The following is a 16,515-nucleotide window of genomic DNA, read 5'->3' on the forward strand; positions in this document are numbered from 1 at the left end:
GTATACAATTTTTCATAGAAATGCATAATGTATAAGTACTTGAAAATGATGCTAAAATATCTGCAAACTGTCCTGCAAGAAAGTAAATATTTCTATCTACACATGAAAAGAAAAATATTGTAAACTGGTAGAATACAAGGAGACAAAAGAATGTCTGCCCAAGTCAAGATAGTTCTTATTAGTGCCTCAAAAAAGGAACCTTCCATGTACTGTATGCTGCCCTCACCGCGGGCAGCATAAAGTAGTAACAGACGTGCCAATTTCAGTAGTGTGTCACTTATGGAGTAATGTGCAATACTTTTTTTAAAAATTACAGCTTATTCTTGCAGTTCCTGGCAAGAGACAAGTCACACTTATTCAAGAGGCTCTGCTACCTCCACCCACACCCTGTGATTGGCACTTCTCTCAGCATGCATTGTAACAGCTAGAAAACAAATGAGAAAGATGGAACAATACCTCTGCAGTACCATCTATTGGCATCATTCCTGCAAGTCAATGCTAGACTCTTTATGCAAATCTAGTAACAATGACTGGGAACTGATCAATTCCCAGTCATTGTTACAAGGCTTGTAAAAAAATCTAACATTGACTTGCAGGAATGCTGCATTTCAATAGGTGGCCCTGCAGAGGTATTGTTCCCTCTCCCTTATTTGCATATTACCCAACTGAGCATGAATGGCCTTATAAGTTTCCTCACTTACTTACCTTCTAAGCACTCTCCCTAAGGAGAAAGATAGCATTCCTGATGCTAGAAAATGATCACAAATGTGGACGGAGCTAACAGCACTATATGAATAAGTGTGACTCCTCTCCTGCCAGGAACTCCAGGAACAAACTAAGTTCTTAAAGGAAATCTGTCACCACCTTCATGCTGCTCTCTCTGGGCTTTGTCTGCCTTATGTATCTGTGAAGTAGTTTGTCATAAACTTATATATTAGCAGTAATAGCACATAAACAGAGGACTACAAAAAGTTGTCCTCACTATTCATGAGCTGCAGACTATCTCTGCCCATCCTGCCCTCCAGTCACTGATTGACTGCTGCCTGTTGGAGTGGGCAGAACTAGTCTGCAGCTCTTGAATATTGAGGACTACTTCCTGTAGTCCCCTAAGTGTGTGCTGCAACTGATAAAAGTTTCTGACAAACTACTTCATGGATACGTAAGACACACTTATCTCTGTAAACAACATGCCTGTCACTACCTTACACTGCCCCCAGAGAGTGCACCATAAAGGTAGCGACTGAGTTCTTTTTGAACCACTGCACTTTTTCCATAAGTGACAGAACACAAAAATCAGCATGTCTGTCAGTACTTTATGCTACCTTCCATAAGGGCATCATGGCAGGTTCCCTTAAAGGTTCGTGGAGGCCAATGGGCAAAAAACGTCTTTCATTTCACCACTGGAACCTGGACCACCTGATGTTTTATAACAGAGAGATGGTTGTACATGTGAGTGGTCCCCTCTGCTAAATTGTATTGGAGTTTTGGAGATAGCCAAGCCAGTGACTCCCTTAGACCTCAAAAGATAGAGCCACACATGTACAACTTCATTTTTTTCTCAACTGGACAGGATTACCAACACAGCCATTAGCTTATATAGAAAATGATACATAGATAAAAGCAGCCGTGGCAGGGAGGGTGGGGGCTCCAGACTTCCGAGGACCCCAAGGTGGTGTAGGCCCCAGGGCATGTGCCACTTATGCCCTTCCAAATAATCTTACCCTAACATTATGCTCTTGATGTTTAAATCTAGTCATTTGGACTTACAGTTTAGATGTTCTCTACTGTGACTTTTGCCAGAAAAAAAGAAATTCTGTATACAGATTAACCCTTGATTCTAAAACTATGACCCATACAGAGTAATGTGTAAAGAAAACTATAGATATAAATAGATATACATTCAGCCTTGTGATATAAGTTTTACTGGCATAAAAATACTTTCCTGCAAGCTGTTCAAAATAGGTCTCCTTTGGCACTACCTCAGTAATGCCACCTACGGTATACGTGGCTATCCTATGATTCAATGTTAGATCCTCTATAGAGCCCTAAAACAGATTATCAGGGCGTCATGTATCAAGGCTCCACAAAGTGTTTGGAGTTGGCTTACAGGCTGGCCGCCTATAGGAGGTACTAGAAACACAGTTCTCTTCCTTCCAGAGGAGAGCTATTTTACATACCTGTCTCTTAAGACTCCTTACCAGCTAGATCTCTGCAAAGATTATCAGTACCTTCCAAGAACTGTCAGTTTTCAAAATATCTGATACAAAAATAGCAAATATATGAATACCATGTATTCAAAATTTATGAAGATGGCCTATGGATCTGTGTAATAGTACATTGAATGTATATCATATAAGTAGACAATGCGGTTTTTATAGGGTTCCTGGAGAGAGACGGTCCAGTCCTGATTGGTTCCATTGACTGTGCTACTTCATGTTAAGAACCTGTGCAAGACTCTTCTGAAGAACTGTTAGGTTTTAAGTTGCATTTTTTCATATCTGACTCAATGTCCAAGCCTGTGGTGTGTATGGGGCCTGCTCATCAATCATCTTGTGCCCGAATCTGAGGGTCTTCCTTTCTGCCTGGATGTTTCTATTATAGAGGACATGCTCAGTGCATCTATACACACAGCAATGACCTAAAGGTCTTAGCTATAGACTTTAGTAACCAAGACAATCTGTATGGCGAAGTTGTGTTGACATCAAATCTAGTAAAGACAAACAACTGTATGATCTTCTCTAGCTTCAATTAATCTTCTTGTTGTTTTGGAATCGTTTTTTCCTTTTGATCTGCTCAAAACCAGATTTAGGAGTCTATAATAAATCCAGTCCTTAGTAAATCCCAGACATGGTCGTATCTCCAGATGAAGACCAAGTGAAAGATTTTGATGAAGTTTGCTTTCGCTGGACGTGCCTGGCCACAAACCATGGACATAGTCTTGTTTTACTGATCAGGTTACACAAGTTATCCTTGAATTTCGCTCCAATAAAAGCATAGAGAATAGGGTTCAGGCAGCAATGCAAGTAGCATATACAGGATGTGACAGATAATGCAAAATCAATGTTATTTATGAAGGAGCAATCAGTAATTATTTCCAGCAAGGTCAACATATCTAAAAAAGCTGCAACATTGTATGGAGTCCAACACAAGAAGAAAGTCACTACTACTGCTATGATAAGCCTGATTGCCTTATGTTTCTTAAACCCCTGAGATCTTAGCAGTGTTATTATAATGTGAGAGTAGCAAAACAGCATGAAAATTAGAGGCAAGAAGAAGATAAAGATTTGGAACAGTAAAGTTGTAGTCACTTTCCAAGCCTTGGAATTGTTCTCAGGGTAGAATGGGTCACATGTAGATATGTTGGTGCGAGACTCAAATGAAACCGAATAATAAAGAATATCGGGAATAGACATAATAATACACAAAGACCATACAACCAAACAACTCCAGTGAACATAGTTCTTCCTATGTTTCTTGTAGATCTCAACAGCATATACAATAGAGAGATAGCGGTCAATGCTGATACAGGCAAGCAGAAAACTGCCTGCATAGAAGTTGATCTTGAAAAGGGAAGCAGCTATTTTACAGAGGGCCTCTCCAAATATCCATCCATAAATTGCTTGTAGTGCCCACAATGGTAAAGTAGAAACTAGAAGCAAATCCGCCAGTGCCAGGTGAACAATAAACACATCAGTGCTCTGCATCTTCCGATGATTGGTCAACAGCATCACCAATATGACTAGACCGTTGCCCAAAATTCCGGCTGTAAACAAAATGCTATAGAATGCTGACAAAAAGATTTGGTCAAAAATCTTGCTCTTCTCATGAGTACACATATTATAGTCATCATTGTATGGAGAATCCGAGTATGGAAATGTCATGTTCTCAAAGCTGTCACCCTAAGAGAAAGATAAGAAAAGATAGTCAGAATACAACATGTAGATCAGGGTCACTATAGATGAGGATTGTTTCATATAAATGAGTGGCCCTATGAGAAATCTGGTCACACTTGATGAAATGAATACATCTGATTTACAAGGTTTTATACTGGTTACTAATGTACAATTGCAAGAAAAAGTAAGTGAACCTTTTGGAATTACCTGGATTTCTGCATGGATCACTAATAAATAATGATTGGATCATTATCATACTTATCAATCTAACTAAACACATAAACAATTGTACTATTCTTGTCTTGTATGGAGCACACTAGGGAAAGATCCACAGTGTGGAAAGAAAAAGTAAGTGAACCTCTATATTATTAGCTTTTTCACGCGCAGACAAAAGTTGTTTCATTTAAGCAGATGAGTTTGGATGTGTCGGTTTGCCAGGTTCTTTGTCCATTAAATAAAGGCACACATTGACTGGTTACTGACAAATCTATTCTTCACATGAAAGATTGATGAACCAATAAATAGTTGTTAAGGAAACATAACATATTAGTGTGTGAAATACACCAAGTGGAAGGCTTGTACTGGGTGCGTTCCTTAATTTGCTATCCCTATTATAGTCACACTTAGAGATGAGTGAACGTACTCATCCGAGCTTGATACTCGTTCGAGTATTAGCGTGTTCGAGATGCTCGTTACTCGAGACGAGTACCACGCGATGTTCGAGTTACTTTCACTTTCATCTCTGAGACGTTAGCCCACTTTTCTGGCCAATAGAAAGACAGAGAAGGCATTACAACTTCCCCCTGCGACGTTCAAGCCCTATACCACCCCCCTGCAGTGAGTGGCTGGTGAGATCAGGTGTCACCCCAGTATATAAATCAGCCCCTCCCGCGGCTCGCCACAGATGCATTCTGACATAGTTCAGGGACAGTGCTGCTGGTGCCGAAGCTGCAATAGGGAGAGCGTTAGGAGTTATCTTAGGCTTCAAGAACCCTAACGGTCCTTCTTAGGGCCACAACTAACCGTGTGCAGTAGTGTGGAGGCTGCTTTTTGCAGTGTTGCACATTTTTTTTTTTTTTAATATATCGGCCGTGCAGAGCATTGCGTCCTGCAGTAATTTTACATTGTCCAGGGCCAGTAGTGGTGAGGCAGGGACAGAAGACATATTTAGTGTATATAGGCAGTGGGCCTTTCCAAAAACATTTGGGAAAAAAAAATCTATTTGGGCTGCCTGTGACCGTCCACAGTGTACTGGGTCTCTGCTGGGGGTAGTTGTCCTAATTCATACGCAGCCAGCTAAGTGTTACAGCAGGCTTGCGCAAAATTCTTTCCTGCCTCTGTGTTGCCTCTTACATCACCGCTGTATTCCTGTCCACAAGTGTACTGGGTCTCTGCTGGGGGTAGTTGTCCTAATTCATACGCAGCCAGCTAAGTGTTACAGCAGGCTTGCGCAAAATTCTTTCCTGCCTCTGTGTTGCCTCTTACATCACCGCTGTATTCCTGTCCACAAGTGTACTGGGTCTCTGCTGGGGGTAGTTGTCCTAATTCATACGCAGCCAGCTAAGTGTTACAGCAGGCTTGCGCAAAATTCTTTCCTGCCTCTGTGTTGCCTTTTACATCACCGCTGTATTCCTGTCCACAAGTGTACTGGGTCTCTGCTGGGGGTAGTTGTCCTAATTCATACGCAGCCAGCTAAGTGTTACAGCAGGCTTGCGCAAAATTCTTTCCTGCCTCTGTGTTGCCTCTTACATCACCGCTGTATTCCTGTCCACAAGTGTACTGGGTCTCTGCTGGGGGTAGTTGTCCTAATTCATACGCAGCCAGCTAAGTGTTACAGCAGGCTTGCGCAAAATTCTTTCCTGCCTCTGTGTTGCCTTTTACATCACCGCTGTATTTCTGTCCACAAGTGTACTGGGTCTCCGCTGGGGGTAGTTGTCCTAATTCATACGCAGCCAGCTAAGTGTTACAGCAGGCTTGCGCAAAATTCTTTCCTGCCTCTGTGTTGCCTCTTACATCACCGCTGTATTCCTGTCCACAAGTGTACTGGGTCTCTGCTGGGGGTAGTTTTCCTAATTCATACGCAGCCAGCTAAGAGTTACAGGAGGCTTGCGCAAAATTCTTTCCTGCCTCTGTGTTGCCTCTTACATCACTGCTGTATTCCTGTCCACAAGTGTACTGGGTCTCTGCTGGGGGTAGTTGTCCTAATTCATACGCAGCCAGCTAAGTGTTACAGCAGGCTTGCGCAAAATTCTTTCCTGCTCTGCTGTGCGTTCCGTAAGCGAAGTCAGCCTCCAACCACAGGCCAATAAGCGGCACATTTAATTATAGCGTTCTGTTTCTGCACTACTGGTAATACAGCATGCTGAGGGGTATGGGTAGGCCTAGAGGATGTGGACACGGGCGAGGACGCGGAGGCCCAAGTCAGGGTGTGGGCACAGGCCGAGCCAGTGCGGTGGCCAGGGGTAGAGGCAGGGCCAGACCGAATAATCCCCCAACTGTTTCCCAAAGCGCCCCCTCGCGCCATGCCACCCTGCAGAGGCCAAGGTGCTCTAAGGTGTGGCAGTTTTTCACAGAGACGCCTGACGACCGACGAACAGTGGTGTGCAACCTTTGTCGCGCCAAGATCAGCTGGGGAGCCACCACCACCAGCATGCGCAGGCATATGATGGCCAAGCACCCCACAAGGTGGGACAAAGGCCGTTCACCGCCTCCGGTTTGCACCACTGCCTCTCCCCCTGTGCCCCAACCTGCCACTGAGATCCAACCCCCCTCTGAGGACACAGGCACGAGTGCCTACCGGCCTGCACCCACACCCTCACCTCCGCTGTCCTCGGCCCCATCCAGCAATGTCTCTCAGCGCAGCGTCCAGATGTCGCTAGCGCAACTGTTTGAGCGCAAGCGCAAGTACGCCGCCACGCACCCGCATGCTCAAGCGTTAAACGTGCACATAGCCAAATTGATCAGCCTGGAGATGCTGCCGTATAGGCTTGTGGAAACGGAGGCTTTCAAAAGCATGATGGCGGCGGCGGCGGCCCCGCGCTACTCGGTTCCCAGTCGCCACTACTTTTCCCGAGTCGTCCCAGCCCTGCACGACCACGTCTCCCGCAACATTGTACGCGCCCTCACCAACGCCGTTAGTGCCAAGGTCCACTTAACAACGGATACGTGGACAAGCACAGGCGGGCAGGGCCACTATATCTCCCTGACGGCACATTGGGTGAATTTAGTGGAGGCTGGGACAGAGTCAGAGCCTGGGACCGCTCACGTCCTACCCACCCCCAGAATTGGGGCCCCAGCTCGGTGCTGGTATCTGCGGCGGTGTATGCTTCCTCCACTAAACCACCTTCCTCCTCCTCCTCCTCCTCCAACGCAACCTCTGTCTCGCAATCAAGATGTGTCAGCAGCAGCAGCACGTCGCCAGCAGTCGGTGTCGCGCGGCGTGGCAGCACAGCAGTGGGCAAGCGTCAGCAGGCCGTGCTGAAACTACTCAGCTTAGGAGAGAAGAGGCACACGGCCCACGAACTGCTGCAGGGTCTGACAGAGCAGACCGACCGCTGGCTTTCGCCGCTGAGCCTCCAACCGGGCATGGTCGTGTGTGACAACGGCCGTAACCTGCTGGCGGCTCTGCAGCTCGGCAGCCTCACGCACGTGCCATGCCTGGCCCATGTCTTTAATTTGGTTGTTCAGCGCTTTCTGAAAAGCTACCCACACTTGTCATACCTGCTCGGAAAGGTGCGCCAGGTCAGCGCACATTTCCGCAAGTCCAAGACGGACGCTGCCACCCTGCGGACCCTGCAACATCGGTTTAATCTGCCAGTGCACCGACTGCTGTGCGACGTGCCCACACGGTGGAACTCTACGCTCCACATGTTGGACAGACTCTATGAGCAGCGTAGAGCTATAGAGGAAAACCATCTCCAACATGGGCGGCGTAGTGGGAGTCAGCCTCCTCAATTCTTTACAGAAGAGTGGGCCTGGTTGGCAGCCATCTGCCAGGTCCTTGGAAACTTTAAGGAGTCTACCCAGATGGTGAGCGGGGATGCTGCAATCATTAGCGTCACCATTCCTCTGCTATGCCTCTTGAGAAGTTCCCTGCAAAGCATAAAGGCAAATGCTTTGCGCTTGGAAACGGAGGCGGGGGAAGACAGTATGTCGCTGGATAGTCAAAGCACCCTCATGTCTATATCTCAGCGCGTTGAGGAGGAGGGGGAGGAGCATGAGGAGGATGAGGAGGAGGGGGAAGAGACAGCTTGGCCCACTGCTGAGGGTACCCATGCTGCTTGCCTGTCATCCTTTCAGCGTGTATGGCCAGAGGAGGAGGAGGAGGAGGATCCTGAAAGTGATCTTCCTAGTGAGGACAGCCATGTGTTGCGTACAGGTACCCTGGCACACATGGCTGACTTCATGTTAGGATGCCTTTCTCGAGACCCTCGCGTTACACGCATTCTGGCCACTATGGATTACTGGGTGTACACACTGCTCGACCCACGGTATAAGGAGAACCTTTCCACTCTCATACCCGAAGAGGAAAGGGGTTCGAGAGTGATGCTATACCACAGGACCCTGGCGGACAAACTGATGGTAACATTCCCATCCGACAGCGCTAGTGGCAGAAGGTGCAGTTCCGAGTGCCAGGTAGCAGGGGAGGCGCAGAGATCAGGCAGCATGTGCAGCGCAGGCAGGGGAACATTCTCCAAGGCCTTTGCCAGCTTTATGGCTCCCCAGCAAGACTGTGTCACCGCTCCCCAGTCAAGGCTGAGTTGGCGGGAGCACTCTAAAAGAATGGTGAGGGAGTACGTAGCCGATCGCACGACCGTCCTCGGTCACTCCTCTGCCCCCTACAACTACTGGGTGTCGAAGCTGGACACTTGGCCTGAACTCGCGCTGTATGCCCTGGAGGTACTTGCTTGTCCTGCGGCTAGCGTCTTGTCAGAGAGGGTGTTTAGTGCGGCTGGGGGAATCATCACGGATAAGCGTACCCGCCTGTCAACCGACAGTGCCGACAGGCTTACACTCATCAAGATGAACAAAGCCTGGATTTCCCCAGACTTCTCTTCTCCACCAGCGGACAGCAGCGATACCTAAGCAATACGTAGGCTGCACCCGCGGATGGAAGCATCGTTCTCTATCACCATCAAAAACGGGGACCTTTTTGCTTCATCAATCTGTGTATTCTATTCATCCTCCTCCTCCTGCTCCTCCTCCTGAAACCTCACGTAATCACGCCGAACGGGCAATTTTTCTTAGGCCCACAAGGCTCAGTCATATAATTTTTGTAAACAATTTTTATACGTTTCAATGCTCATTAAAGCGTTAAAACTTTCACCTGAACCAATTTTTATTTTAACTGGGCTGCCTCCAGGCCTAGTTACAAATTAAGCCACATTAACCAAAGCGATTAATGGGTTTCACCTGCCCTCTTGGTTGGGCATGGGCAATTTTTCTGACGTACATTAGTACTGTTGGTACACCAATTTTTTGGGGCCCTCGCCTACAGTGTAATCAAATTAATTTTTTGCCCACCTGCATTAAAGCTGACGTTACATCAGCTGTGATGGGCAATGCAATGGGATATATTTATGTACCGCCGGTGGCTTCCTGGCACCCACCCATGCTGTGGGTCCACAGGGAGTTGTAACTGCATGTGTCCACTTCTAAAGAACCCCAGTCTGACTGGGGCATGCAGTGTGGGCCGAAGCCCACCTGCATTTAATCGGACGTTACCTCAGCTGTGATGGGCAGTGCAATGGGATACATTTATGTACAGCCGGTGGGTTCCAGGGAGCCACCCATGCTGTGGGTGCACACGTAATTCCCATTGCGGAGTTGTACCTGCCTGTGACTATTTATAAAAAACCGCGGTCTGACTGGGGCATGCAGACACCTTGACAGAAGAAAGAAGAGATAGAAAACTTACAGGAGAAGATCTGGGAGATGGTGCAGCACGATGGTACCGGGGGGCTGTAGCAGCTTCTGGAGGCCTGCAGGACATTGGGAAGCATATATCTATATTCCACAACACTTCTGTTCGATTCACAACCTGATTGGTTGTTTGGGCAGATGAGGGAGTGGTTGCTACTCGCAGGCAGTGGAACAGAGGAACCTTAGGGGGGGGGAGGGCCAAGGTGAAGTGGGTGTTGGGTCAGTACAGGCAGAAGCCAAGGTCTTGGTAGCACCACAGTTAGTTATGGAAACAGGGGGAGCACAGGAATTTTAGCTATAAGGGGAGAGATTTGCAGGCGTAGTGATTGCGGGCAGCCTTTGTGGGAGTATGAGCGATCAGCGCGAGACTTGCATTTGAGAGAGCGCGGTTTGTCTTGATCCTTTTCCACAGAAGGACGGCATCATCAGTGGGTGGAGGATAGTTGGAGAAGAGCATACTTACCCGAGGTGGATAGCAGTGGTGGGTAGAGCAGGCATCTTGGATGGTCTTACCGCATAGGGCACCACCGCTTGTCGGCGGCTTCATCTTCAAGATCTTTGAGCGATGTGCAGGCTCAGCATCAGAGGCACAAGTCAGTCACCGTGAGGCCTGTCTGAAGGTCATCAGAATGAAAGTTCCCATGGCACTTTGCCTAGCATGGGGGAGTGTGGGGGGAGAGCAGCATACGTCGACGCAGAGCAGGAGGCGACACGTTGAAACAGCATGGATCGCAGCCTTGGCAGTAACGAGAAGTGTGCCCATGAAATTGTTACTAGAGAAGCCAAGGGCCCAATGACAGGCAGTGGATTGCAAAGGAAGAGAAACACCTATTTGTAAGAACTTTAAACTTGATATTCAGTGGTAAAACAAAAAAAATTTATGCAAGTATATTACAAGTTTGATTGTACACACACAGGCTCTTAGATGAGGAAACGTTGTGTGAAAAGTTTGTGTTCAATTAATGCTAAAAAGTAAAACCTATATATGAAAATGAATGAGAGATTGTTACCACACTGCTACAGTTAAACTAGGCATACAAGACTCCTTTGTACCAATGCCAAGACACAAGTCAAGCTGGAAAACCAGAGGATCCTTTGGCATGATGATGTACCTTGAAAGAGTTACAAAAGCCCCATGACATTCTGCCGGCTTTATAATGCACATGTACTGGGTAGTAGAACTAGAGTCATATCTCTACTGGTGGACTCAATACAATTCACTTAGACCAGAGGTCCCCAACTTTTTCTACCTTGTGAGTCACATTCTATTTTGATTGGTATTCCGTAACCACATAAAAGCAAAAATTTATGTGAAATGTATAAAACATGTAGAAATGAGAAATCAGGAATTTGCAGATATTTTAGTGTGAAATTTGACATACTGTCATTATTTCACCAAATTGGTACAGTTCAGGTGTTAGGATAGCTTTTCAATAAATGAGTAGATGTTGTATTGTAAGCAGTGCATATGAATAGCGCAGTGAAAAACAAAAAAGAACCCGCGCCGTGAAAGAAGTTCCCTTTATTGTTAGCTACGCGTTTCCACTAATAAAATGTCTTTTTCAAGCTAATATATACATCCAGTATAAGTACACACACATATATATATATATATATATATATATACACAGCGGGTGATGCTCTACCTTCTTGTGGTGGGGCGTGTTTATTGGTGGGAGGGGTTTAGTCTCACCTGACATGTCACATGATTTGTTTTGAAACGCTATTGTGGTGCATATGGCCATAACTGAAAGTTCCTATAGCTAGCCTCACAGCTGGAGATCATGAGCCATGTGTAGCTCATGAGCCACTGGTTGGGGACCACTGAGTTAGACTATTTCCCCAACACCGAATCGGTCCAATCCAAAGACGGAAGGATCATAAATTCAGCATAGACAGGTAAAGATATTTGATTATATGCTAATATCTCTTTCCTTAAAGCGGCTGTGTGATTTTAACAAAAAAATGTAAAGGCTGGGCAGGGTAGAAAATCAAAAACACAGTATACCTGTTTGTTATTTCCAGCTAAGCCATTCCCCCGCCCTCTTCTCCATCAGATGGCTGGCCGAAGCCAGATGACCGCTGTGGCTGATCAGTGGCCACAGCAAACTCTTGGCATCATGGTTGGTGATGTTGCAGCCTCTGATTAGGCACAGCGATCACCTGACATTAGGTGGCCATCCACAGACGGCAAAAAGGATTGGACAGTGGGAGTGGCTCAGCTGTATCCTGGGGGGAGCGCAAACAGGTATGTTTTTTATTTTCTTCTCTGTCCAGCCTTTAAAATTTTTTTCTTAAAACCACACAATCCCTCTGGAGAAATATACACAGCGGTCCAGTGCCACCACTTCAGTCCTCCCCACCAAGCTTTGTGTACATGACTGCAGTGGTGATGTGCTCATATATATACGTGACTGCTCATATATATACGTGACTGCTCCAACTGAGTGGATTTGTGACGTATACCGCTGAGGACATGATTGACTGCAGCAGTCCTATATGTATAAGTTGCAGTCATGGAAACAAAGCCTGGTAAGGAGAACGGTTAGTATAGCATCTATATTTTACAACATTTGTTATCTTTAGAGAAAAGAAATTATTGGACCACCCCTTTAATGCTTTGACTTGGAGATTATATATATATAAAACTAAATACCACCAAAGATAGTTTGAGAAAAAGATAAGAGGAATATGATGGATTTATACAGTAAAGTCATCACTGGTCATCATCTACATGACCAGTTGAATAGACCTGTCCCAATAATTTTCTGTATCTGTACTATTCTCATTTGCACTGTGCTACTATGGCTGAAGTTTTATTACAAATGGAATACCAATAAATGTAGAAAATGATCCCATAAATACTTTTCTTTTAAGTCATGAAATTTTAAAGGTTACTAAACTACAGAAACGGTTGTGTAAGAAACCCATATTGTAACACCTCTGAAATGTTAGAAGTTATACACATTTTATTACATGTCATACGAGAGGATACCTGATACATTTAAGCATTGACGATATAACTGTACATAGTTACACACAACGAACTTCCAAACAAAATAGCAAACGCCTTCTGAAAACATTTCACAGTGTAGTAAAATCACAGAATTCTGCTGTTAAATGTATTGTATTTTAAGTTAAAATTCACCAAATTCTACATTAAATTAACTGAATTTGGGCAAATTAATTGCATTATATTAGTCACTGAATTATATTGCAGTTTACATTTATTGAACTTCATATAAAATTGAGCTACTGATTTTATTGAATTATATTGCAAAATTCTCAAAATTTGCAAGATTCCTTTTCTAAATCTACTAGCTTCAATTGCTATGTAATGATCAGTATTAAAATTCTTTACTTACCATTTCGACAGAATAGGACATATTAAACAGAAGTCCTTGTTTCACTTTGAGTCAGCTCAATACAATGTAGTTTTGTGGACTGTAACATTGTCAAAGAGATACTCAGAAGATATATGACGGGGAGGTGGGGATGTAGGCTGTAAGATGCAAGCATACATAACCATACGTCACCACATAGCAACAAGAAAAAACATAAAGGGGAAAGCTACTAAGACCAGCATTTGAAATAATGGTCTTAAGGCCGGATTCACACGAGCATATTTGCGCACAATAATTATGTGCATGCAATACACAAAAAAATTTGAACCCATTGATTTCAATGGGTTAATTCACCGAAGTGTATTTTGCGTGTGCATTTTGATCATGCAAAATAATGTATAGCATGCCTTATTTTCTTGAGCATTTGCAGGGAATGGGCATATATTGAACTAATTACACTTTTGCACATGTAAATGTGCATGATTTGCGTATACAAAAAGTACAGTAAAACATGCACATGTACATGCAAATACCCATTCTGCGAAAATGCAGCATAAGTGTGTGCATAAATATGCATATGCTTGTCTGAATCTGGTCTAAAGGCCTATTTACACGGAGTGATGATCACTCAAAAATTGTGCTCTAAGCACGCAGCCATCGTGCACTTTTTGTGCACTGCTAGCTGATTGTTACATTCAGTCCAACCTAAAAATCATCCTTCAGCCTTATCAGCAGTTCTCCACGGGGAGTGCTGATAGCATTGTTTCCCGCTGGAGAACAAAGACTGAAAGCTGATAAGAGCCCTCGGCTTTCAGCTAAGGCTTCATTGGCACACATAATTGCTCTTAATTAGCTGAGTAGCTACTTAAAAGTTTATGCAAAATGATCGCTCAAAGCTATCACTCGAACTGTCATTTGTGCGATCTTTGAACAATCATCGCTCCATGTAAATGGGCCTTTAGTATAATTTTGGCCAGTGCACAATGCAACTAATATGTGAAGAGGTGCACGCCTCTCCATCTATTGGTCGCATCTTGGCTCCACCATGCACCGCCATGGAAATCTACGCCAGCTAGGAGCAGGCCTAGATTTTGGGTATAACTTACACCAGTTTTTGGTGTTCTGGGTGGCCATGCCCCTCCTGATAAGCCCCACCCAATTTTCACTAAAGTGGGGAGGCTGACGCAAAAAGCAGAAGAGTTTCAATTTTTGCGCAAGTGAGATTTGTGTCAACATTTTCAGCTTTAAATGTCCCCATAGTTTCTTCTTTTAACCGGCAAGTCTTTTTCATGTCCCTTGGCAAATTCCAATTGCCTTGTTTGCTTACAAGGCAGCTCCACTGTATAGTAGAGGGTTCAACCAGGGTTGGGGTCCTTCACTCCAAGAGCCCCATAACAGCTGCATTGTCTGCCTCCATGGTATATACACCCTTGGTTGTATCCATGTCCATGGCTAGCTGTGAGTTAAAGGGGTTCTTCCATCCTAAAAAGTGATTGCATATCTCTAGGATATGCCATCATTTTATGATCAATGCGGTCCAATCCTTGTTCTCTAACCTTGTCCTTTGTTACTATTTAATTAGACATTTCTTTTTTGTATTTTTTCCTATTTTAAACATTTTAGTAAACATGTTTACACTTTTTTTATCCCACTATGGAACCTAAAGGGGTATTCCCATCACAGGAAGTTAATCTCTATTCAAGGGATAACTTGCTGTGGTGGGAATACCCCTTTAGCCCCGCAATTGACTGATTGATGGTGTAATATAATGCAGTTCTTCTGTATTGTACTATGTAGTATTGCAGTGCACTATGCCTAATAGGTATGCAAAGATAGCAGACTTAGAAACCTTTATTTCGTCCAGGCTGCTGTAACCCATTCTTGTCACTGGAAGGGGGGATGGGGTAACAAGGAGACTTCTCCCTCTGCCTAACCACTTAGATGCTGTGGTCAGTAGCTATTGATTGTAGAATCAAAGGGGTTAAACAGCTGAGAATGGGCATTTCTCTGCAGTAGAATGGGCTCAGCTCAGCGCCATATATGTAGAGTATGGGAGATTTTGCAAGCCCCTTGGTGGCAGCACAGTACTGTATAGTTATTGCCAAGTAGTTAATTTTTTTTTACCTCTAAGTGCCTATTTTTCTATTCCCAAATATTCCTATCCCCCCTCCCTTTTTTTAATAACTATGGGTCTTTTGTCTACATCTATTGTCCACCTCCCCCAGTGCCTAAAGTATACAGTATGTACTATGAAATTAGTAGAAGTGACAAGCACTGAGAAGAAACAGAAGTGGTTAATATGTAGTTGACTCACATTAATGTGATACCAGGGAAGTAACCCTCCTTTGGTGAGAATGTCATGGTAGGGGTTGGCGAAACTGGAATTGGAGAACAATGTGGACACCAGGATTACAAAAACGTATATACTTTTATTATAACAAAGAACTGTAAAAGGAACATTTGTTATGCAGATACAGAAAAAAAAGAAACCGTAGAAGATATTGTATTCGACCTTGACCATGATAACTAATCATCATGACCCAGAGAAACAGATTTCACACTACACAATTGATACATACAAGTATAATGACGTATTCTGTGAACCGGGCAAGTAAAGTCTCAGAAGGTGGGATGAACTCAACTTTGGCACAATGCCACACACACAATCATTTGTAAAGAGTCTGACCGAAAAACTTGTACCAGTAAGTCGATTAAGATTTTAATACAAAGTCATGGCTTGTCTCTGAGTATGCTAATTGCATGAGCTAATACAACTGCAGATGTCCGATTGAATAACAGAATATGTCCCTGTCTTTAACTAGCAGGCTTGTTTGGGTTCTAAAGGCAGCTGTTTGTGCGCGCACTCAGTTTTTAAAGAGGCCTATCCTCATTCACAACTGCTGGTGTCCTCTGCTCCATTGTCGGGGTGATGAGGCCTCCAGAGTCCAGGTAACTGTTAATTGATATTTCCCCCTCTATGGTGGTCTCAGACGTGCTCACTCTAGTTGACAGCTTTGGGAATCCGCAACATGAACTTCTGTAGCAGAACTTTCAGTAGTCCTTCCCGACACAGCTTTAGTGCAGGCAGCAGTAAATGGCCTGCTCAGTTACTCAGCTGCACTCCACTTGGAGAGTCTCTCACACCACTGTCCTCCTCACATTAGACCACGGGAACTCACGCCGGTTCTGAGGGCAGAGTCTCATTATTGCACCAAAACATTTGTCTGCGAATAAGTGTTTGCATGGATGTACAAATGTTTGCATTTGCATTCTTGTGCCTCTCCACTTTAACTTTACCAGTCCTCCAGTGAAGAAATCAATAATAGTTGTATACATCAAGGCATTTAACCCGTTAC

General features: G+C 44.5%; 1 protein-coding gene across 1 annotated transcript; it reads right to left on the reverse strand.

Moving 5' to 3' along the window:
* Positions 1-627: 627 nt before the first annotated feature.
* On the reverse strand, positions 628-13,276 carry CXCR3 (C-X-C motif chemokine receptor 3). Its single transcript, XM_066607181.1, has 2 exons — positions 13,181-13,276; positions 628-3,899 (listed from the first exon to the last, which is right to left on the reverse strand). The coding sequence occupies exons 1-2, from the start codon at positions 13,199-13,201 to the stop codon at positions 2,832-2,834; spliced, it is 1,089 nt and encodes a 362-aa protein (XP_066463278.1). The 5' UTR covers positions 13,202-13,276; the 3' UTR covers positions 628-2,831.
* Positions 13,277-16,515: the final 3,239 nt, after the last annotated feature.

Source organism: Eleutherodactylus coqui, chromosome 6 (genome assembly GCF_035609145.1).
Source record: "Eleutherodactylus coqui strain aEleCoq1 chromosome 6, aEleCoq1.hap1, whole genome shotgun sequence".
NCBI classification, from domain to species: Eukaryota; Metazoa; Chordata; class Amphibia; order Anura; family Eleutherodactylidae; genus Eleutherodactylus; species Eleutherodactylus coqui.